The sequence below is a fragment of the Syngnathus typhle genome, linkage group LG5 (assembly GCF_033458585.1).
Source record: "Syngnathus typhle isolate RoL2023-S1 ecotype Sweden linkage group LG5, RoL_Styp_1.0, whole genome shotgun sequence".
Lineage (NCBI taxonomy): Eukaryota > Metazoa > Chordata > Actinopteri > Syngnathiformes > Syngnathidae > Syngnathus > Syngnathus typhle.
This window is the reverse complement of record NC_083742.1, coordinates 12,323,798-12,348,491: the sequence shown is the minus strand read 5'-3', so window position 1 is coordinate 12,348,491 and position 24,694 is coordinate 12,323,798. Positions and strand designations below refer to the sequence as shown.

At 41.5% G+C, this 24,694-nt stretch overlaps 2 protein-coding genes across 2 annotated transcripts; both read right to left on the bottom strand.

The window, feature by feature from the left end:
* Positions 1-392: 392 nt before the first annotated feature.
* Positions 393-6,742, bottom strand: erap2 (endoplasmic reticulum aminopeptidase 2). The gene is made up of 21 exons (XM_061279780.1): positions 6,649-6,742; positions 5,464-5,790; positions 5,203-5,389; positions 4,958-5,127; positions 4,750-4,888; positions 4,539-4,673; positions 4,337-4,457; positions 4,108-4,262; positions 3,893-4,006; positions 3,681-3,812; positions 3,399-3,530; positions 3,139-3,207; positions 2,888-3,063; positions 2,734-2,813; positions 2,249-2,429; positions 1,944-2,100; positions 1,687-1,871; positions 1,430-1,591; positions 1,100-1,240; positions 935-1,016; positions 393-786 (listed from the first exon to the last, which is right to left on the bottom strand). Exons 2-21 carry the CDS (start codon positions 5,631-5,633, stop codon positions 625-627), a joined length of 2,850 nt encoding a protein of 949 aa, XP_061135764.1. The 5' UTR covers positions 5,634-5,790; positions 6,649-6,742; the 3' UTR covers positions 393-624.
* A 1,735-nt stretch (positions 6,743-8,477) lies between these two features.
* On the bottom strand, positions 8,478-17,346 carry rgmb (repulsive guidance molecule BMP co-receptor b). The gene is made up of 3 exons (XM_061279781.1): positions 16,849-17,346; positions 12,390-12,925; positions 8,478-10,409 (listed from the first exon to the last, which is right to left on the bottom strand). Exons 1-3 carry the CDS (start codon positions 16,964-16,966, stop codon positions 9,666-9,668), a joined length of 1,398 nt encoding a protein of 465 aa, XP_061135765.1. The 5' UTR covers positions 16,967-17,346; the 3' UTR covers positions 8,478-9,665.
* Between the last annotated feature and the right edge of the window lie 7,348 nt (positions 17,347-24,694).

The window sequence follows — 24,694 nt, the reverse complement described above, 5'->3', positions numbered from 1 at the left end:
GACTTTTTCAGAAACTGAACCAAATATTAATATTATATTTCTAACAATTTTATTTCAGGGCGAAAATTTACTGATCTGCTTAACTAGAGAAGCTGATTTTGGAAGATGTTAGCAGCATCGTGAAATGGATTTTTGTCAAAATATGACTTAGACCAGGGGTGTTTTATTCAACTGTGCATTGGACATTGGATAATGGGAAATAACAAAAATTAAAGGATGGATTACAATTCAATCTACAAATGGGTATTTTTGCAAGCATCGGATTGGGGATATGAATGCTGTTCATATGAACTTTGAAATGTTTGTGTGTATATTAGCAGTGTAAATCACTTTATGACTTCTCCGTGTGATAAGTGCTCAAAATAAAATCTATTAGGTTATCGCAACACAAAGAAAGTAGTCAATCCTTTTATTGTCCTCTGATGAATGAATTATTTGAGCTATATAATTTTGTAATGTTTATCTCTTCTGCATTAAGCAACTCACACACTACATACACACCCACGAACACACTCTCACAAATAACCCGACGGACTAATTTCATTATGAAAAAAATGGTTTTACACACACCACGAATTATCATTCTCAAATGAAGAAATGTAATTAAACATCAACTGTGAAAAGTCAATCTTTTGTCACGAGTATTTTTTTTTCATTCAGACAGTTTTTTAACGTCTCTAAGTTTCGCTGCATCCAGAGAACATTTTTCTGCAAATTGTCCAGTGCAAGTTGAGGACTTTTGACCTGAGATGCATCTTCTCTGATGGACTCAAAGAACAATTTCACCTGGATGGTTAACAAATGATAACAAAGAATTAGCACAACTATCATTACTCATCAAAAGTTATCACTCCTACGTGAATTGCCAGTACAATGAGAATGTTGGACATACAGCAATACTATCTTGACAAACTGCAAAAATGGAAACATGTACCTCAGTGTATTCCTCCGGGTATGAAAACTGCCCTGTGGTTCCTATGAGGATGTAATTAATAGTTGATGAGCCCAACTCAAATCTGGAGAAGTTACAGAGCAGACAATTAGACGGAATGTTGACCAGGTCTACAAAGAAAAAAACACCATCCTGATCGACACAGACTTCTGAACCAGCGTTTTCCAGTTTTTCTTGACAAAGTTCCACGCAATGTGATGTCCCCGAGGGTTTTGCGCCACACTTAAGATGAGCGTGGGCAGGTCCTGCGGTCGTATCACCTGACCTTCCAGACCCATGTCCAACAGGCTAGAAGAGTAAATGAATAATAATAATAGTTTCCACATGGTGGCAGTATAAACCATGGGAAAACTACGTAGGTCTCTATCGTTGCAATTATAAATTAAATTAATAAAAATGATCAATATTAATATCATTTTGATGCTGTTATTCAATTACACTAGTGTGCATAATAAAGTAGCCAAAAGGGGAATGTACCTGTGTAATTTATTTTTGTCTCGGCTGTTGGTTAAGGCAAACATAATTTTGTCTTTCTGTGCCGCCGAGCTTGATGTCTTGTACATGTGCATGAGTGAGGCCCATCCATGATCATCCTGGGCACCAACTGCGTACACAGTGGGGGCCACATCAGTGGGAAGTCTACAGTTAACAGAATTACAGGAAATATTTGTTAGGGCATCATCAAGTATCGACAGAAATTATGACAATGAAGTGAAGCTGATAGATGGACCGACTTGAGAGTTCCGTTTGACTGAAGCCAGTCTTTGAAACGCCGGCGTGCCTCATTCAGGCAGGGAGTGTCATTCAGATGGCATGCTAAGGAGAGGACCTCTGACCTCAGTCGTCGAGTCGACACGGAGCCCTCATCATTCCATGTCTGTTGGTCAATGATGCCACGGAAAAACTGAAGGATGTACATCTATGCCAAAGGAAACAGAGAAACAAATTGATATTTTAGGGACGTCTTGCAATAATATCTTTATCATCTTACCCTGAAATTTTGCACCAGAGCCTCATCTCTCCGTTTCTCAATCATATGGAAAACGGCTTCAAGGTAACCCAATCCTTGGAGCAGAGGTACGGTATGTTTCTCCAGATGCAGATAACCAATCAAATCCAATGCTTTGTTGGGCGGAAGGTAACCTGCCCTTTAAATACACACGACAATACAGTATTTGAAGGGTACTGTATAATTCCAATGGGTTCAAACCAACTATCAAATGAGTTTATTTGCTTCGATGTATTTGAGCAAAGCATACAGGACACATAGAGCGCAAGCGCAGTATGCAGTCTTACGTGACCAGTTGAAACGCATTGTGTATCAAGTGGGTCCTGTCTTTGTAGCTCAGGGCCGTGTGGTTCTCTCTCAGGAGCTTTGTTATCTCTTCCCATCCACCATCCTCATAATGAACCACGTAGTAGCCAGTCATGTCCACATTGACCTTCACCCAGTTGACATCTCCAACGTCGACGCTGTCTGGAAGACACACAGACACTGACAACAGTAGAAAGGCACTCGGGAGAAAATGAGCCTCCACTATGGTACAAGAATTGTGGCCTGGATGTCAACATAAAGGATGAAATGAAAATAGTCACAAAAAGTACATTCCTTTTATAAATGATGTGAAAGTGTTCTGCAAAATGTCCAAGATGTTATGAAACAAGCATATAATGTTCTCACCAAAAGCACAAAAAAAAGAGCAACAAATGTGATGTGGGATAAGCTCTATCTCAACTATAACCATAAACATAGTAAGAAATAGTAAATCTTTCCAGCTTACCTGTATGAGTTGTCATCAAATGTCTGTGGATGGTGCCGGAACTATCGGTCTTGTATGTGAGAGGGATATTCCATAAGTAACTAAAGAAAAAGATTCCTAAATCATGTAATGCAAAAGCGACAAATGAAGGAACCAACTTTTCCTGCATCCTCACCCTTGTTGCAATGTGGACCAGAGGGGGTCAGAGGGCAGCTGTGTCCTCAGGAACCTGACCTGTCTGAGCATCAGCCGTGGCCCTGCCCTTTTCACAATTACCAGAGGAACACCTTTCTGCAGGGTCCAAGTGTTCATCACGGCCGTCAAGTTCAAGTGTTCCCCGGCCAACAAGTACTGAATAAAACAATAGGCAAGTTTCCATATTCAAATTTTTCAAAATGGAGGTCAGCAGTTTCAATATTTACTTACTGAATTTTTATGAGCCTGTTCTTTGCTGTAACAATACTCCCCTGAGATGAAATCGTCCTCTGAGCAAGTCTGGGGAAAAAAAAGATAGATTAAATAATTTAATTGGTATCTCTGTCTCTCTCTCTCTCTCTCTCTCTCTCTCTCTCTCTCTCTCTCTCTCTCTCTCTCTCTCTCTCTCTCGCTCTCAATTGCATATTTCTAAAGTCTATCCTCAAAAATGTGTTGGAAAGAAGTGCTTGTCATCATATTTGTGTTCATACATTGGCCAAACTGTCCCACAGATCTTGGTTTTGCGCATTTTGGTAGCTATATTTGCGCAGGTATCGAACTAACCCACTCTGGAACACATCTTCGGACAGAAAATGGCGCAGCATGTGCAGGATACACGCCCCCTAGAGGTATAGAGAGCAAAACAAATGAGTTGTCGGGAGATATATGACAGGACAAGCCGCAAGTCACAACTCGAAATGGATGGCTATTTTTCCACAAGCTCTTTCTGATGTTATAAAAAGCACTGCACTCATAAAAGGCAGAAAGCATACTTTTTCATATGAGATGGTGTCGAACATCTCACGAATGTGAGTTGGATTCTCTGCCGGACTGGATATTGGCCGAGAAGAATTCAATGAATCGTGACCAACTGCTGCAAAACAAGTGCTCAACAGATACTCCTCCTGTAAGAATGCGAGCATTATTTTAGGTTGCGTAGTCTCACATTGGCCTTCACCTACATCTGATTATGTTGATCACATACCGCTTTTAATTCAGGATAGGTAGCCTCAACTGAAATGGACTCCATGTATCTGGCAAACCCTTCATTCAGCCAGGTATCATTCCACCACTTCATCGTTACCAAATTACCAAACCACTGCAAGTGAGAAAGAAAATAGGAATAAGTGTGTCCATAAAATCTATTCTTTCCTGAGCCTAACTGTACCGCTTGGTGGAAAAAAGGCTATACACACACACCTGATGAGCAAGCTCATGCCCGATCACCATGGTAACCCTGACTTGATCAGACACAGAGGATGTGTGAGGGTCAAAGAGCAGGCTCTGCTCTCTGTAAGTGGTCAGGCCCCAGTTTTCCATGGCACCCATCTCAAAGTCAGGGATGGCAATCAGATCTGAAAGGAGATGGAGAAAATGCGGAATAATATTTGGCTTTATGGTTAGAAACTGAAAAAAACCCAAGATTTACCGCATTTGGGTAGGGGATAATGAATGTTGAAATACTCCTCGTAGAAGTCGAGCATTTTGACGGCGACTTCAAGGCCATAGTGGGTCTGAGACCATTTCGCCGGATCAGCATAAATGGACACCTATCACCATGTTGCAGAAGCCTTAAGTGATTATGATTGTCATCAAGAAACAAGAAAAACATTTTTTCTCCGAGACCACACCTGCACTCCAGATGATGTTGTTGCCGTAACAGATTTAAAATCACAAACGACAAAAGCTACAAGGTAGGTGCTCATCTTCACACTTGCAGCATACTGATCCTCCAGCAGGCCATCATCTACTTCAACTGATTTAACCTGAAATAAACAAACACCTTTTTTTTTCTTGTGACGCAGAAGACCACATCAGGAATCAAACATCTACTATACTTACTATCGGCATGTTGGACAAAGAAATGTAGTCCGAGCTCCGTCTGATCCGTACTGAGAAGTTGGCTTTAAAGCTCGGCTCGTCAAAACAAGGGAATGCCGTGCGAGCGCTCGTAGGCTCAAAGTGAGTGGAAGCTAACGTTCTGTAAAGAACCACAAAGGAACTATATTATTCTACACACTATACCAATATCAAAAACTCGCTCATTTACCTGATCTCTCCTGAACTGGTTGTGTAGGTGCTTTTATAGAAGCCCTGGAAGCCCTCTGCCAACTCTGCCCCAAACTCAATATATAAGAAATACTTTTGCCCATTGCTGAGCACCCTGGGAGAGAAGATGGCAATCTGCTCGTGGGCGGGATAATGAAGACAAGGTAGAACCTAGAACATGAGGAGAAGTCTGTCAGTCCGGTCGATATCTATGTGCTAATCTGACTGCTTTGTTTTAAAGCCAACCTGGTCTGAGAGATGAGCAAGGTTCTTGTCCAGAATGGTTGCCTTGGAGATTTGCAGACCCTTGCTATGTAACACAACCCAATTTGTGTTGTTCTGGACGTCAATTTGGATGGTGACTGAGCCGGTGAAATGGAGACTAGTGAGGTTGGGGTGCACTAAGATGTGGTAGTGAAGAGGAATTATATACCTAAGGAGAAAAGAACTCCTTGCGATCAATTCCTACAGTTTGGATTTTTGCAGTAAAGACAGCAGGGAGATTACCTTGGCAGACGAAGGCGGCTCCAAGGGAAGGACAGATTGTCTTTCTCTAAAGGCGTTTGCTCTCCGGGAGGATGAGGAGGGCTTGATGCCTGCTGTGAAATTTGGGTGGGCTGCATTCCAACCACATATGAATGGAGAAGAAACAGCACTAACGGCCTCACCAAGAGCATTTTGGATGATATGTCCCTGATTGAACAAAAAGCCAAATCCGTGCAGCGGGCTAACAACTGCTGATGAAAGCTGTTTTTAAAGGCCTGTAAAGGTGATGTGTCCACTGCCAAAACGTACAGGCATGGCCATGGTTTCCCTTCTCTTTGATTCCTAAACCTAAAAAAGAATTAAAAATAGATAAATAAATAAAAACAGGATTCTAGAAGTTTTTGTAGCATTTGAAATCTATCCTAAAAGACAGAGAGGATGTGATTGCATAGCAATTTACATTTAAGGGATTTACATTTGTGCTAACCATAAGTAATTTTTGAAAACAGTGCAACTGTTGATTTACGGTGAGCATAAATGTAAATGCCTTAAATGTAAATTATGTAAATTCCTACAATCGTAAATGGATGGTACTATGTTACTAACGCTGAGCCATTTTAATAGTAATTCGTTTGGTATCATTTCTAAAGGTACTGTCAAGCTTGGTGATGCAAATGGTGACAGAAATTCCAATAATGCAAACAAAAAACGAGCAAGCACAACAACCACAATAATGAATATTCATAGAGAGCAAAGTATGATGACAACAGCAAGGATCTGACGAAGCCTGAATAGAGACTGACTCTAAATATACTCAAATTTTTGACACATGAGCCATTGCAGGTAGAACACAAGGGCAGGCGGATTATAAAATTGGCACATGAAAAGATCAGTACAAGGAAATGGTTACCAAGAAGCATAAAATCAAGTCAAAAGTAAATAAATCTAAAAAGGTTAATAATAATAATAATCATAAAAAAATACTAAGTGATCGAGGCGACACCGTGGCAGCTACAAAAACAAGCCACGTTCTTGCTAGTGTGGACAAAAGCAGATCAGGCCACAGCTAAAAGTGTGAGGTGACAACAGCTGCAGCAGTACAAAGGTAGCCAGGTCCAATACCGAGCTTGCATGGTAGTGCCAGTCAACATCCCTCTTGAAAATGTGCTAATTATAAGGAAAGATACTAAATAAAGAAAGATTTACCTTGGTCATTCTAGCTTCATCGCGCTTGAGCAATCACTGGAAACTTTCACTTTCTCTTTAAACAACCCTTGCGCTGTAGTAACTCGACCCGCCACTTGGAGGCACACCAGAGCCGCAAAATGACTTAGTGAATGCTTGAGAGTTAAGCCTTCAGAAAGTCAGTTTCTTACCTCAGATGTAACGGTCTTGGCCAGGTGTGTTCCTATCAGTTCTTGTGCGTGGTTGGAGTAGGGTCCATTGTTCGTGGAAAGTTACAACAGGAGTCAATAACCCACAATGCACTGCTCCTGAGAAATGGTATTCAACCAATGCACGCAAGTATGATCACGCGCACACTACAATGATGCGTACAGTGGGGTGAACAGTATTGAACAAAGTTAGCGTATGCACAAATGGCAGAAACGCAGAGAGCAATTTTATACCTTATCTTCATCAGCTTACGGACAGGTGAGAATTTCTACATTCCTACAATGTTTTAAAAATAATATCATGGATGGTGAATGGTGAATACAATTTTTTTTTGTTTAAAACATAATAATAAATTAAATAATCATAAGAATTATATTGATAATAGAAAAATGTAAATAAGCTGTCTACTCATTTCATACTTTTTTTCTTTTTCACCTGTTTCCCCTTCCCCTTCTCGATTATGAGGAGGTAAATGTGACATGCTGGCATCACTGGCTCCTCCTGTTCACCTATCGGGGGAAAGACTAGGCTGGACACTTTTGTTTTGCATGGTGAGGAACTCCAGGAGAGGTCATCTGGTGGTCAGCTGGAGATCGTCATCAGAAGGACACTCCTCAAACGGCCTTGTCCGCTTTGCTCCAACAAGCAAGCATCTCTACCACAGTGCCGTGGCAGGAATCAAAGTGGCCACCAAAGAGTGGACGTCATACAGCTGCTCTGTGAGTCGACGTCACCGACCAAGCAAGAGACACCACAACACCTTCACAGGTTGGACATTTTAGAGTCATTTATTTTACCATCCTAAAGATTTTGCATGAATGACATTAATTCCTTTGTAATCTCTCCAGATGACCTAAACAGCATCTGTAATGAAAATGAGAGTAAAGGTACATTTTCTTTGTTATTGCTATGTACCTAATCTCAACTTCTACCTGATCTGACATAATTAGGACATTTCGTAAACATATTGTTTTTTAATCTTATCTACATGTTTTTACAATGGAATAACTATTTATCCTACATTATTGGTGTTGTTTATGACATTAGGGGTGGTTTCGTCCTCAGAAGCTGCAAAATGGACCAACACAGTAATCGTCTTCATCATGAAGCTGCTTCTTTTGAAGATTCTTGTTTTTAACTCCATGATGACAATACACGCTGTTACAACATGGTAAGGGACTGTGCGACACACAAATATGTAAATCGCCTGTACATAATTTAAGTGGCCTAAAAGCTTGGGATGGTGAGCTAAAAATTGTTTGTGCCTGCTTAGACAAATTACTTTGACTGTTTGGGAATATCCTTTTTGCTGACAAAACAAAAGGGAGACTTTTTACTTTTTTAATTCTGCACTACAAATTAAAGAGTGTCACCTGTATGGTAAAGCATTAGTATTTTTTTGAAACATTGGCATCCCAGGTGTTGACAGTTGAGGTTGTGTCAAAGCCAAACCTCACATCTTATCAGGACGTTACCTAACCTCACACAGACATTATAGCATTCAAAAAGTGCGATCCCACTGTTCTTTCCCATCTCATAGCTTGGAAAGGTGTTTTAAATGTTGCAATTAATTAGTTAGCCACAAAATATGCCGGAACTGTTATGATTTTGTTTGTTAGAATAAAAACACATAAGACATGTTTCTTTGCTCCATGTTTTTAAGTGCCTCCAATAACACATTGACATAGCAACAGAGCACCACTGGGTGACAGCACAACCACAACTTCCATTTTTTAAATTATTCACAGGGCAAGTGAATGTAGCTATCTAGACAGGAATCTACAGTTCTTAAATAAGTTAAGCATGTCAGCCTCGCCTCACAAAACATTCACACATGATAAACACAAACACGATTGCAATATGACTGAATGGCTCATAGTCCAGACTTGACACATTTATCAGATAATTAAAAAAGAAAACAAACATTTTCCACAACTGCTGTAATGTCCAAAAATGGACATGGTGGTGAAATGTTGGTTTGCAGGGATTAGTCCAATATTCAGTCCTTGGGTTAACCGAGATCCAACAAGAGAAAGAGTTTATTAATTTACAGTAGCATATTAAAAAACAGGTGGGGGTGGGGTGCTGGTTTGAATTGCTTCTAATCTATAAAGAGAAACGGCCATTTGTCTTTGGCTTAAATCAACCCAACAAAGATTACAATGAGCAACAAATACAAGCCCCTTTACTGCACTTGACATCAGAATCCTCTAAAATGACTCCCAAAGGAATTAGAAACACATCCAGGCAAGTCGGCAGTTGGATCAAAAAACACTGACACGCACACATGTTGAAATCGGGACTGGAGAAGAAAAACATGTCCACACAGATGTTTTTAGTACATTCAAAAAATAGCAAATGACATAATACTTAAAGCACTATTCTGAGTACAATTAGCTAGTTTGAGATTGATGTATTTTCCTAAAAATTTACCAACGTTAGCGTGAGTAAGAAACACTGATGTGGATTTGAATGAGCAAAAAAATAAAGTGCTTCTATGAAGACAAAAATCCTCTTTCTGAGGTACGGGGGAAAGAAATCACACCAAATATCAACAAAACAAACAAAAAAAAAACACTACACGATTACGCTGTGCTAGAAAGACCAAAACATTATTTACATTTTGGGTAATGCATCGCTTATCGCCTACAGAGCAACATTTAAGTCACTGTCATTGGCTTTCGATCCAAACATGATGAAAAGTGATACCGCTATGACACGTGTCACATCTGCTTAAGTAAATCCTTCCTGTGAAGAGAGGAACCAGTATCAGTGCTCCGGCAAAAACTCTCTCTGGTGCACTTCATGTACATGCAGGACAATCACTTTTACACAAAGCTGAGTGTACAAAGCAGAAGCAGAGTGAGCAGTTGCAAAGGTTGGGGGTAGTAGAAGGTGGAGGGGGCGGAACCTCGGGGGTAGATCCTCCATCTGTCTCTGTGCGGATGAAGACTCTCCATGTCTTTCTGGGCGCTGTATGCTGCCACGGTAAAGTTAGCGTCCCCTGTGGTAAGGAGGTCAAACACACAGGAGTGGAAGTAAATGTCCTGAACCTCCAGCTGCTCCCGGCAGCGCTCCTTAGCAGCTTCCACAGTGAACGCCTGCCTGTCGCTTTGAGAGTATAACTGTATCTGTGAGGAGTATCTGGGCTTGTGCAGATGCTGGAGCTGAAGGCCCACCGAAGGCGGCGACAGAGGCAGATGGCCGCTCTGATCGATGCGCTCCACTCTGGGGCAGCCGTTCAGACATAGCTGCAGGTCCTGAGTGGCATCGTAGGCCTGAGCCAGCTCTTCGGGGATCCGAACGGCCAGGGTCAGATAGCGACCAAGCTGTCGGACGATAACCGTGACGCCGATGTAGCCCGCGTGCAGTTCAATGTGGTGGCCCGGGCTGCGCTCTGAGATCCAAAGGGCCCTCACTTTCCCGGCGGCGCCGTCGGTCCCCATGGAGATGTGGATGGGGTCTCCGCTGCTGACCGTACCATCGTCGAAGGCGGCGGGTAGGTTGTCTGTGACCGCCTGGTAGACCCTTTGGTCGGTGCAACCCTCGTAGGGCTTGAAGATAACCGTGATCTATAAGGACACAAAGAGACCTGCATCAATCAAGTAAACTATACTGGAAAAATTATATTACACATTTGTAATTAATAAAACACTTGGAAGTAAAAAATATTCTTAACCGTTAGGGGTACCACTTGATGTCAATTTTTTCAGACCAAAATCAGTACAAGTACTCAATTCTTAAGTAGACACCGAAACCGAGCACCGAAACCACCAATACTTTTGACACAAAATGTTCCCCAAAACAATGATAGATATCCTAATATAGCGAAATACCTTTCTCATACTATTCAACTTGTTTCAATAAGTTCAATTATAGCTCTCTTAGCAACACATGCAGAGCTCAGATATCAACACACTTTATTGACAGTGCAACATTTAAGAAATGTCTAAATGAGTTTTTAACAAGTTGCAATTTGACACAGCTATGCAAACATGCTGGCGCAAGCATGCATGCACACACGAACCCCCCCCCCCCCCCCCCCCACACACACACACACACACACACACTCAGGACAGTGGAAGCAGCAGTGTGTGTACAAGGGTGTGGTGTGAGCACCGCAGCGAGCGCGAGTCCAGCATCGTAGTTCCGGTGAATGGCGGCTTTGTTCACATGACAGCCATGAGGCATGAGCCCAGTCAAGCCATTAAGGCTGTGTGTTTGTGTGTGCGTGCAAGTGTGCGTGTGTATGTGCATTCACGTGTGTGTGTGTTTCTAATAATTGTGACTAATAACATGCCCCACCTCTGACACAAGGTCAGACCTTCATCTCCACAGTGCAGCAAGCATACTATTTGCTTTGTGTGTGGGTGGGTGTGCAACTCTATTTGCTTGTGTGGGTGTGTATGTGTTTGAATAACCAAAAATGTGCACGGACTAGAATAAAGAGGACAGAAAAATCAACATATCCTGTTAAAATCTCTACTGCTTAATTTGTAGATTTTAGTTATCATACGGGGTATAAAGGGCCGAAACTACACACTCAGTGCAAAGAGATGACGCACGACAATAAACAGTGGATCCTTTCACACATATCATTCCGTGTTATTAGAGGTCAGGCTATGCTGAGCCATTAACCACGTTAAGTTTCACAACAGTGCTTCAGTCACAAGAGACAGTCACAAGACTGAGCTGTTGGTCGTACACCTGTGAGGTTGATCGGCCGAGACCCAGAGAGAGATACATTAAAGTAGAACAGATTGATAAGTTGAGAGACGGTAAAAATGTTTTACCTATGACTACCATTTTCAATGTCAACAGGGGAAGAGGGGAGGGGTGGCAAAATAACACAAACATGAGATTTTTAGCCACCCTGAAGCGGTGGAGAGCTTGGAAAGGATTGGAGTCTTACACACTGCAGTCCACTGAAAATTCTATCATTGCATGTTTATGGATTTCACTGGCGAGTAACATTGCACTGTGCAACTGCTAAGGTCAAACAGAAACAGGTCAAGGTCAAATTGTTACCACAAAGCTCTTATCAACTGTACAAAGTTTATTTTGTATGATTTTTATAACGTTTATTTCTATTTGAGATTTGAATGTTTTTAACTGTCATAAAAAAACAGAAAATAAAATACCAACCTTGATGGTGACTGATAAGAACTTAGAGATGATTGTTAGTGTTTACAGTACGATACGAATAGCTAAACATGAAGAATAGTAAATTCAATAGTAAATTTCATTCCTATTGTTGACTTGAGAACTATGTCCTACATATAGTTAAAAAATCCTATGGTCATTATTATGTATCTCCAATTTGCTTCAAGGGCCACAGAGGTATGTGAGATATGTGGACGTTTCGCATAATGTCAAGAACGATGGCAAATGTCCAACCAGTCAGTCGAACCGTGTCAGTGTGCTCCTAATGGAATGCAAGCTTGATGAAATTCAACAAGCAGTCAAGATCAAATGAACTGTAGTGGTTGCTTGAAACACCGACTTTCATCTCTTAAAACTCGTCAATGATTAACAAATTGCTTGTTTCTTACCTTATTGGTGGCTGTGGCAGAGGAGCCCATGACCACTGGAACGTTGGTGACCTGAACCGACAGATAGTCATTATCGATGAGAGGCCACGCCCCCTCCACCTTGCAAGTCTGGAAGCTGTCCTTGAATGTCCTCAAGTGGGGGTCCCCGAACAGCCCGCAGAACAGGAATCCGGGCCTTGCGTGAGTGTGGCTGTGAGTGTGCGCGTGCGCATGGGCGTGTGTGTGCGCATGCTGAATGCGACTGTAGTAGTTGCACGGCTCGTGGAAGACCTCGGGTTGCGTCGAGGAAGTGGGGCCGTCTCGGGAGCAGTTCCTCTGGCTCATTAAGTCCGAGATGCCCAGCACGGCCGAGTGGAAAACCAGGTTGCCCCTGCAGGACTTTGCCGTCCTCTGCGTGCAGGCCTTGTAAGACCGCAAAGCTTTGCAAAATTCTACGTGAAAGTCATCCACAGCCGGTGTGAGGTGAGAGGTCAAGGACACAAAGTCGGTGGTGCACTTCTGGATGCGACACTGAGGGCTGATCACCTGGCAATTACCTACAGATGAAGGAGAGAAATATTATCAGTTATCAAGCTACGGAAAAGCCGGAAGGTTGGCTTTAAGCAGAAATGGAAAGTTTAGGACACAACTAAGATGAGCGTTTGGAGCTGGCTTTGATCTTAAACTCACAAACTTACCGGCTGGTCGCAATCTAATAAAAGAAAAGAACGAGCCGCCAACCGACTGCTCAGAACACTTGGATCAATCAAGCCGAACCGCTTTGCAAGTGTAATAAAGACAAAGTGTAATAAAGCAAAGAGCAGCAAAAAGAAAAGATAAAGAATTGTTAAGACTACTTAAGACTGTAAAAGATAAGGCCATGTTTATCAGGAACCATAAAAAGCTACCACAAGTCCTCACCACATTGTGTGTGAAATACACAAGGCCATGTGGCCTTCCATTAGCAGTAAGCACATTTTGATCAATGGAGATCTCGGGACTATATTTTACTTGCCAAATGGAAAATTTAGCCACACACACATTGGTGGGGGGATAACGACAGTGTGTGTCTGTGTGTGGCAGCGTGCGGGTTTCAAAGGGTGAAAAGGGGAGGGGGAAGCGGTCATATGGGGTGAGAGAGGCATATTAATATCTGACTTTTATCACCAAGAAATGCACAGGATTTTCTCAGAATTGTTGCTGTTCCCATTGTTTCATTTTGGATTGCGACACAAGTAAAACGGACGCTTTTGTAACGTTGGAGGGCGGATAGAGAGCAGATCTAATGCATCAGCCAAGGCATGCCTCGATTAGATTAGGCCAGAGAGGAGTGCAGTGGATGAGCAGCTGCGTGCACACATTTAGAGGCAAAAGAAAGAATGAACTCATTTAAACCTCATATGATAAGGCCAATGAGGAAAAATCTAAAATTGTTTCAGCTCAAGTCAACAAATTCCTCTCATGTCACACCATCACTTATCAATATTAGATCTGGCTTGGACAAAAACAGGCACACAAGCGTGCCTTTGTACACGTTTGTTTTTGGGGGGCATGAAGGAGCCTGGACCACCATTTGGGGGCAGTAGTGCTCTGAATTTACAAAACGCTACGAGGAGACCCCATACTACTCACAACCCTTGGCTGTTCCATACCGACACCAGACCAGACACACAAACTGTATCGTGGCTGTCGGACACAGAGGACACATTGACCCTGACCGAATTAATCTGACTTCTGTCCCCCGTGCGCAGGCGGTACTAAAATACAGCTTGATATCTTATCAGCGCAGTTTTATTCTCTTTCACAAGGTATCATTATCAGTAGCAGTTGTAACACTAACAAAAGCACCTTTTCATCACCAGACCTGAGCATAGTGATGGAGCAACACAAGAATCGAGTCCAATAAGAACAGAGTTCAAACCAGATGTAAATAAATACTCCGATGTTTTTGCTATGATGAGTAACAACTGTTCTGCTGCACTTGGAATGTAAACTGTGTTCTGGTTTGTGCTTCTACATTGGTCGTGCTCCAGAAAACTGGCATGCCTGAAACACTCAAATTTGCCCCTTGTCTGACTGGTATAGAAATGTTTTGTGTGTGTGTTAGGGTTGATGTCGATGATTTCCGACAAACGAGCGACCATTCAAATGCATTGACTGATGTGGATTGATTTAGGTTCTGTTTAAGCCTTTCAAAAAAATAAGTAGATAAAAATTCCACTAATTCCACAGCAACTGTGAGTAATCTGATGCTATTTATAAAAAATAGGAAAACGACACCCAACATAAACTGACAATGGAATATTTTATTTTTTTTCCTCTGGGCATGTGACTTTTAATTCTGAGAAGATGAGATTGGTTTATGAGAAGGTCCGTTATGTGCTGTCCCTATTTTATCACAACAGTGAAGGCATCTACAGACCACAGTGTGCATCTTCGCCCTCAGTGCAATTCCACTATGCTTGAGGGAAAAAATCTCTTTTTGTGGTACTGTGTGTCAGGGTGAATAAAAAAAAAAGAAAAAAGTTGCTATCTCCTAAAATAATAGAGAGAAGTTTATGAGGACTATTCGCACAAGTGTAAGCCTGGTGTCCTGTACGCCCAAGGGTGAGTAGAAACAATAAAACAATATAATAGCAATATTTTGCTTTCTTGTTTACTCCATTGCTTCTCCAGGCTGCTCAGAGCTTCAACGCCTTTTGCTCAATCACCGCCACTCTCTGCTGTTGTTGGTGTTCCCACCCCAAGTAATTAGCCGCCCTCAGCAATATTTCAGACGGCAGCCGGGCCTCCCGCATTCCCCACATGGCTTCTCTGCAAACACACCGGGGTCAAAAGATCCATGATGTGAATCTCCGCGGCTTGGTTTTAAGCTTTCTTTTGTCTCCCGATATGGAAGCCTCCAACCACTTTGATCCCTGGAGATCCGACAGGGATCTTCAGGCATGATCTCGCAGTCCAAGTGCTTATTGATCACCTTGTTGTTCACTCTCTCTCTTTCTCTCTCTTTCTCTCTCTTTCTCTCTCTTTCTCTCTCTTTCTCTCTCTTTCTCTCTCTTTCTCTCTCTCTCTCTCTCTCTCTCTCTCTCTCTCTCTCTCTCTCTCTCTCTCTCTCTCTCTCTCTCTCTCTCTCTCTCTCTCTCTCTCTCTCTCTCTCTCTCTCTCTCTCTCTCTCACCCTGAACTCGGATCACACAAACAGTCCTCGGAGCAGAAGCTGCAACACTTTACAGGAACTCACAACAGCATGCACCCTCCTTGACAAGAAAGTCAGGAGTGCGAACACAAGATTCCGACATTCCTGTCCGCCTGTCCAAACAAACACATGGCAATGTCGTTCGCAAGACTAGCGGCGAGAAGTGTGTCTCAGGAACGACTCGTGCAAGTTAATACAAATCAGTGCTCTGTTTGCCAAATGAATGATAGGTATTCTTTCGAGGTGAGACTGAGGGGTGCCTGGAAGGTTAGTTTTAATGGCAAGTGTGTCTGTTTTTTTCCCACCAAGTTGTGTGCAGAGGTGCTTTTGTGCCGCTGCCTTGGTTGTGTTAAACTAATTACTGAAGGTGTGACAGCTTCACAGACAGCCAACCCCCTGCGCACGCACAATAACATACACAGACAGACACACTTTTGAACAGTGGCTCCATAAAGAGAGTCTGCTTTTTGTACCGAATAAATATAGATTTGTTCTCCAGGATAAAACAATCCAGATATGTGACACTTTATGAACCGTTATCTTTCAGTGAGCACACCTCATTTACATTCAGTGATGTGTTTCTCTTGCTGCTCAATTTAAAAGACAGTGATGTTAATTACATGCATTTGACATTAGCTGAAATATTAAATTGAGGCTAACGTGAACTGCACTCAACTTTGACTGTGAAGATATCCCCACGTCTATTATGGAATGCAGTATTGTTGTCTATATAGAAGTGCAAATATTTGTTCATGTTTATATTAACTGTAATTATTATTGTAATGTTATTCTAAAGACAGCACTAGATGCCATTTGTTAGTAAGGTACTGATAAAGGTTGGATCTATGCTTTTCAACTCCATGATATGGATTTAACTTTTATTATGAGCAGTCCAGCGTAGAGGCTTTGCTATTCATTAAGCTGCAGTAAACACCATAAAACAAGGTTTTACTTGTATATAGAGACTCATAACTGCTTACATTCTTATTGATAGCAGCTATATGCACATGTGCAGAAGCAATGAGCCTCCCCTACTTTCGCAGCCATAGACAGGAGGAGAATGACGACCCCAGAGAGAGGAGCATGCAGAAACTCGATCCGGGCTGGGGCTGCCGCACTGCCGCTATAAACAGAGCCAATGTCATGCAGGCGTGGGCCCAACACAAAGAAGAATAAAAGGGTCTAAAACGCGATAACAGCACGTATGGTCATTGTAATATGCGTTCTGTAAGCTGAGAGTGATTTTTAAAAAATAAAAAAATAAAACTGCCAGCGGTGTATCTACCTATGCGCGAAGCGGAGATCAGAGCGATGATCAGCAGCACCAGTGGCCGGAGGCGGCGCACCAGAGACGGGGTGGCGAGGCGCTCAGCCCCGCTGCAGCAGCATCCGGCTCTCCCCATCCCCGTCCATGCAGGGCAAGGAAGGGGGAGAGGACAGAGCTCCAAAAGGCGAGGGAAAGTGATGGCCAGGCCTTGGGACGACTACTTCTTGTTCCTCCTCTTCTTCTTCTTCTTCTTCCCCACTCTTCTCTCCTTGTTCTCCTCCACGGGTGAGCAGGGGCATTAAAGCACTTCCACTCCACGGAATAAAGGGCGGAGGTGCACAAGGAGAGCCGAGAAGAGGAGAAAGTATGTCTGTCAGCGAGAGTGGGCACACTTTCACTTGTTCCCGCATCCACACTTGCAGTGACACGTGTGATTTCAGCGCACCACTGGAACTGCTTCCTTTTTGCGATCGTTCGCTACTCCAAACAATCTCATCTCAGTTTCTCTCTGCATGATCTCTCCTCCTCCTCCTCCTCCACTCCTCCCCCTTCACTTTCTCCTCCTCCTCCCAAAAAATCAATAGAGCCTCAAGTGAGCCCTGCTGGCGGGAATCAGTGCGAGGGAGAGGTAGAGAGAGGGTGGGGGGTCAGAGAGAGAGAGAGAGAGAGACCTTTGAACTTTACAAATATTTATCAGCTCAAGGTATGCAAAATTAAAATCAATGAGGTGATGATTAGATTTTGTTTTTTTGAAGACAGCTTCTTTATTTCAGCTTTATTAGCAAAAAGAGCAATAAACGCATTTAAGAATCTGTGCATTGGGGGTTTTGCAAATTCAACAGATTATCAACTAATTGTATAGATTCCATAAACCTCAACTAAAGGAGAACTAACCGCTTTGGGTCATAAACGAATGGCTTAACAGTGGCGTTCATTGTGAGTCTGAGCCAACTTCCTTTTTTACTTTCTCGTCAACAAATGGTTGGCGGGACACAAAAAATCAGAACAACCATGAAACGGTCCCTGGCGGGGAAACGGTTGGGTACCACGAATTTATGTCACAGCTGAGATCTTTTCAAAATATAAAAATTACACATCGGATATAGCAGAAAGTAAAAAGCAACGCTCACACAATTTCATTAACAAAGACTATCAAGCTAAAGCATGTGCACACAATGTCGACACAACTATAGTAGTGTACTTCCCTCAAACTCTCTCCAACCACTAAACACTGTCAAAACAACTTATATAAAATTACATGATAGGTCTATGTGCTATGAGTTTTTATAAAATTTAATATATGAGATCATTTAATAAATAAGAAAATGACTGACTCCCAACAATATGATACAACGTCAACATACAAACGCTTACAAGTACAACATAGCTCACACTCAGAGCACCTGGCACAAAGACAGTTTGTTTCTGAACGTCCAACTCGTCTACACCTCCACACCTCTGCTTCCCCTCTCCACTTCAACCTCTCAACACCCTTCCTCACTGCAGAACCACAAACAAGCCATCATTCAACAAGCTCTGTTCTGCACATCTGTGTGCGCGTGTGTGTTTGCGCGTGTGTGTGTGTGTGCGTGTGTATGCGTGTGCGTGTGCGTGTGTGTGTGCGTGTGTGTGTGTGTGTGTGTGCGTGGCTACAGATATGCGGGGAATCTGTTCTTCTCCCCCCTCAAACAAATCAGGCATGATGCGGCATGATGACACGTGACTGATTGATTGACGATTTTGAAATACATTAGGGGTGTAACAAAAAAAATTGAATCGAAAAATCGGTTTTGATTTAAAAGATACGACTTCATCGAATCAAGCGGAGTTGAACCATTTTGCGTTTTGAGATACATATCGAATCGTTTTTAATTGGAAAGCTTGACACCGAGGTTATTTTTGTTAACAAAACCCAACAAAATGAGTACAACTGAAATTGAAAAAAAATATTTTGTTGATGAAATAGTAATAAAATATTAAAATAATAAAGAAAAAAATAACTCGATAAAACTAACTGAAAGATTTGACAAAACAATATCTATGTGGTGTGAATTGTTGGTTATCATAGATCTACTGGGTCCTAATTTTTGCGACAGCTTGACAGAGGGCGTAAGTATCTCCTTGTTCCGCCTTATTATCCAAACAAAGGCTCTTCACATAATGAGCAAGATTATTCTTTGAAACACTTACTGATAGACTAAGTAGTTATTAGTTTAACTCGAGAAAGTGTTGCTTGGAATGACCATGACAGCTTTTATCCACTTAAGATGTGTTACCTGAAGGAAGATGAGCTCAGAGATCATCACCAAATTCAAAGTGAATAAAAGTTTTATTTGTCTGTCTAGGTAACCCTCAATGGCTTTAAATTAGACTTGGCCACCATAGTTGTTTTGTTTTTTAAATCTAGAGAGGCTATGGTTGAGTCATGAGGACACTAGCTTGGAATTGTCCCTTTAGAATAGAATAGAATAGAATAGAATAGAATAGAATAGAATAGAATAGAATAGAATAGAATAGAATAGAATAGAATAGAATAGAATAGAATAGAATAGAATAGAATAGAATAGAATAGAATAGAATAGAATAGAATAGAATAGAATAGAATAGAATAGAATAGAATAGAATGCCCTTTATTGTCATTTTACAACTTAGTTGTAAACTAAGTTTACTACAACTTAGTAAAAAATAAATAGTTATTGCACATAGTTTTTAAAGGAGTGTCGGTGTTGTATTATAGCTGGTGTTGCAGCTGCAATTGAATGGCAAGAAGACAAACTCCACAAAACTACATTCAAAATCGGAATAAAATGATATATGTGCATTTTCGTATATATAGTTTTGGAATTCATCTATTTGATGACGTAGCTATGGCTACGGCTTCAAGCAACCGCCAAATGCTTCGCTTCATGCTTCTGACAGCAGATAACCAAAAGGAGCACCACATTCCCTCAAAGCTTGGACAAACTAGCCACAGAACAAGATAAAGATCAACGTACAAGTGTTCTAAACTCTCACACCAGTTCCAACTACCCTTTCCTCGTTTATCCGCAAATTAACCGTCTTCTCCCGTCATCTTTTCTTCCTTTGTGTGAAATCTGAAACATTCACAGCCCTCCATGATGGCCTAACAAGAAAGCTTGTGTTTCCTCTCACACGCACACACAGAGCAGAGCAGTGAGACGGAAACAGCTGAAGGGTAGATGAGGATCATGAGGTTGCCGTTTGGTTTGGGTCAGTGTTTTGCAGCTGCAAGACAAAGATGCCATTAAAACCATCCCTTGAGGCCCCCGGCGTGTTGAACAAACATTACATTTGATAAGCCGATGCCTTGTGATTCCATCACTTCTCACTTTGGAATATAGGATCATTCTTGTATGACTTTTGTCGTGATGTTCCCAAGACTGGGACCATTTTTTTGAGTGTGTACAGTCAATATAATAATGAAATAATTGTCAAGTATTCATACAGTGTCCCTCTTTGTGTGTGACATGACACACATCCAATTCATCCATTTTAAATAAGTGCTCATTGATCCATATTTTCCATATGAGTTTGATCAATGGTGTGGTATGTATGCTATCATAAAATTGCAGGTTTCTTCTTTTCTTCAGGACAGGCCATGTGGAATTATCCAATCCATTCCACTTAATCACATTGACAGTGTCCTTATTACTAAAATTCACAGGATTAAATCTTTTTTAAAAACGTACAAATTCAATACAATTGATAAATTACAATTCAGGAATATGCACTGTTATAGTCAATGTTTTTGTTCTTTTCTTTTTTTACAAACCTAAGATATTCTTCAGAAAACATGAACATGCAAATTCCTGCCTTACACACATGCACACAAATACACAAGCACACACATGTCTCTGTTGATCCCTGCTCCACACATGCGTTCACTTTTAAGCTTTACACATTGTTTATGCTACAGCTGGTCCGTTTCCTGCGGTGCCACCTTCATCTTCTGTTTGGAATCACAACCACTTGAATACGCACAGCAGAGGTACAACAAAATGACAGATGCTGACACTTGTGTGTGTGTGTTTGTGTGTGCGTGCGTGTGTCAGTGTGGAAGATGCCAAACCCAGGTGAGTCCCCCTCCTACCCCCAAACAGTCCAGCATCCCACACAGTGACAGATAGAGCGAAAAAGTGAGTGAGATCTTTCTCGCCTACATCCAGCTGTGAGAGCTTCCCTCTCTCCTCCCTCCCCCTTGGGATAGAGAGCTCACACGACGGCAGATGGGCGGAATGCATAATGCATAGACTATTTGGGGGGGTTGGGAGGGTGTGTACAGTCTTTGGGGAGTGGGCTGTGCATTGGTTATAGATCTAATGGGCGTGCGCTCTTCCATTCCCATTTGAAGTGCAAAAAGCCAAATGAGTGTGAAGTGTTTCATTACTCATGCTCGGCGCGCTCCATGCACAACATCTCACTGCAGTCACAACTTTTGAAGGACATTTAAGGCGGGCGCTTAGAGGAATCTTTTGTTGTCGACAGACGTGCTCCTTCTGCCTCTCTGCTCGTGTAAAGCCCCTTTATTTCCCTAATTGCTCTGATTACTGCAAGATGAGGCCTATGTATCATAATACCGTGTAATTGGTACTCAGTTGTGAACTAACAAGGCCTCCTCAGGCATTGGTAATGGATTTAAGATAGACAAGCTGAGCTGAGGCATGACTAATACAGCAGGGTCGTATAATTAATACCTCCGCCTCTGCCCATGGAGTTCCCAGACACATTCAGATGCAATACATCACTTCTGGGTTTTTGTGAATTGTTAAAATCACACAGTCGATAGAAATAGATAATGAGGATACAATTGACAAATTCACACATTGGATTATACAAACGTCAATACAGGAAGAATAAGGAGAGAGGGGAAAATAATAAAAGAACAATGAAGACAAGACAGAACAAGAGAGAGCTGGCAGGTAGCGCTTCTCTGGAGATTCATTAGGCTTGACAGAAATGCCGGCTGTGAATATGCCGGCACAGCAAGAAACACAAGCACACACACACGTGCATGATGGCAGCTCGGTGCAGGTGTACGAAGCTCTCATCTGCTGACAGGTTGGAATAGAAGCGCCAAGAAGATAGCATGGGCGGATTTGGAGTCCTGCTGAGAAGACAGCTCGCTGCACGTCTCCAAATAGCTACGGTGGGAATTAACATATTCTGAGTGGCATTAAGTTCTGCCTGTCATGGCACACAAGCCTCTCAAATGATGACTGAAATATTTATTTAGTGTTGGAAAAATGTTTCCAAACGGCTTAAATATTAATCCAGCTTGCCCGACTTCAAGAAATAATCACGTGGTCGTGCGTCTTTGTGCTATAAACGATTTGTGTATCTCGTAAAACTGGAACAAATATGTATGTGTGTGTGTGTGTGCGTGTGTGTGTGTGTGTGTGTGCGCGTGTGTGCATCTGTGTGTGTCTGTGTGTGTGTCTGTGTAAATATACGTATATATATATATATAGAGAGAGAGAGAGAGAGAGAGAGAGAGAGAGAGAGAGAGAGAGAGAGAGAGAGAGAGAGAGAGAGAGAGAGAGAGAGAGAGAGAGAGAGAGAGAGAGAGAGAGAATTGCATGCATTCATTCATCAGTTCAAGCCTTGTATTATACACTTCATAACCTTTTATATTGCTTTTTTTTGTGTGACTCCCGCTGAATATTGTCTCTTGTGGTCTTTCTCGCTTCGGCACATTTTGACACGGTGTGATGGTACATATTGCCACCTCATTTTCTGTCAAAATCACCAGGATGGTGAAGTTCATTTTCTGTCTATCCAGAGGGGACCCCAGCTGTGGGTTGGAGATCATGGGACCATGTTTCCGTGACAACCAGACATCGTCACTGACACTACAATAACAGACTGAATAATTGAGGCGGATCCATTTTTAAACAGCATGTCAATTCACAATGAAGCATCCCAGAAAAAGGACACACCCAGACTATGTAAAGAATATTCTACAAAGACGACAGACTATTCTCTAATGAAGTGAAATTTTTATAAGTGGGCTGTAGAGTAAGAGAAACAAATGAAAGTTATGTTTGAAATACTTTTCATACTCTGGACCATACGGTATGTGTTGTTTTCAGCATTGATATATATATATTTTTAAAAACTACTTATGTGTTTTCACTGAGCAATGAAGGAAAATCTCCCATATCTGTAATTGTTTCAGATCTACGTAGATAGTGGATTAATTGTGAAAACGTTTGGCCTTGAGTTGCGTGCCACGTCTTCAGCTTGGCAGTTGTCCAACACTGGAACATTCCGCATTAGGCTTTTATGACTGTTTTAATCTGCAACAGGAGTCCTGCACATTTTCAGCTTTTTCAATATCGGATCAAGTTGACAGTTGTCGTTTTCCTGAGATTTTATTCTACTCTCTTCCATTTTGTGTTGCATTACAGTAGTTATGAGCATATAAAAGATCATATTACTATCTGGTCACTTTATTGGGCCATATAGCAAACAAAGGTCATCTCTCTATGGAGTGCTCTTCGTAACTCGATAAAATTTGTGGTATATAATTTTGTATTACAGCACATTTACTACATGTTGTGGCATTTTAGTTTTTGTATTACTTGTACATTTGCATGCGGTAAGATTTTATTTGTATCCTCCTTTCTGACCCACACATTCAATACATAATTATATTACAAGTAGTACCTGTATATTGAATACACTAATTATTCAATAAATGTAATACACGGTATGTTTATGCTATATTCAAATAAAATGGATATTATATGATACAATTGATATGATAACATTCGGTCTGCTCATCTCATGTAGTTGAACAGAACTCGCATTAGTGCAGGAGTGACTGATGTTTTTAAACCTGAGAGGTTCTTCATGGCTACTAACTAATGCGGAAGGGCTTCCAATTTGGTACACACCTCTGAATTAAAAAACATCCCAAATTACCTTTATGCCACTATTAATAATTCACGTATTGTCTTTATGTTGACACCAATTCGGTAAATGATTCTTCACAACAATTATGAAATATGAATATCAGTATGCACACACAAAACATCACACCCATGACTGTTTTTCCTCTGAGACTCATAAATGACAGTTATGTGAGCTTAGTCATAAAACTTTAACCTTACGTCTTGGATAGTCACCCGCTAAATAAAAAATGTCTGTTTGCTATTTATGTTAGCATGATTAAAACAGTCTCGTTTGATGAGAGTAGCGAGCAAACTACCGTTGATTGAAAATGATCAAATGGCATCATCCATCGGCGCTAATATTCCTGTCAAATTTCATCATCTGTTTAAATCAAGATGGTGGGCATGGATGGATGATCATTCATCATTGTGAAGTATTGCTGCAATACGAGGATAAGTGGGCCAAATTAATTGAGACGGATATACAGTGCATGTATTATCAGGGTGTTAAATAGGACTTTCACAGTTGAGGTCAACTAACAAGGATAATACAGTCTTAACAGTCAGTGTGAATTTGATCCCTCTGGCAGATTTTTTGCTTTGTTTCACATCAACTATTTCAATGTATTCCAGCACTGACAACACACTCTCTCGCTTTTCATCCCCCTCGACTCTCTGCAACGTTTTGAAGTTTCTTTGTTTTCCAACATGGGGGGGGAATAAACAGTTCTCAAAGGAATATCTAAAAGCAGGCACACGCATTCAAATATCACACTTGAAGAATTAGCAACTGATGGCATATTCAGATGGAACCTAGGGCTGCGATCCAAATATTTGCACTCATGATTTATTCCTTTCTCTTCAAGGCCAAAGGGGTTGGGAAATATCTATTGTGTCTGCACATGTTTGCGTATGGGGTTACTTCACAAGCATTCACACCCTCACATGCT

Coding starts and splice junctions, on each gene's coding strand:
- erap2 (XM_061279780.1), bottom strand. CDS start 5,633: ATGCTCTTGGTGAGGCCGTTAGTGCTGTTTCTTCTCCATTCATATGTG. Junction 2,101..2,248: donor AATGCGTTTCAACTGGTCAC/GTAAGACTGCAT, acceptor GTGTATTTAAAG/GGCAGGTTACCTTCCGCCCA. Junction 1,017..1,099: donor TGGAAAACGCTGGTTCAGAA/GTCTGTGTCGAT, acceptor TAACTTCTCCAG/ATTTGAGTTGGGCTCATCAA.
- rgmb (XM_061279781.1), bottom strand. CDS start 16,966: ATGGGGAGAGCCGGATGCTGCTGCAGCGGGGCTGAGCGCCTCGCCACC. Junction 12,926..16,848: donor GATCTCCGCTTCGCGCATAG/GTAGATACACCG, acceptor CTTCATCTGTAG/GTAATTGCCAGGTGATCAGC. Junction 10,410..12,389: donor CTGCCACAGCCACCAATAAG/GTAAGAAACAAG, acceptor GTGTCCTTATAG/ATCACGGTTATCTTCAAGCC.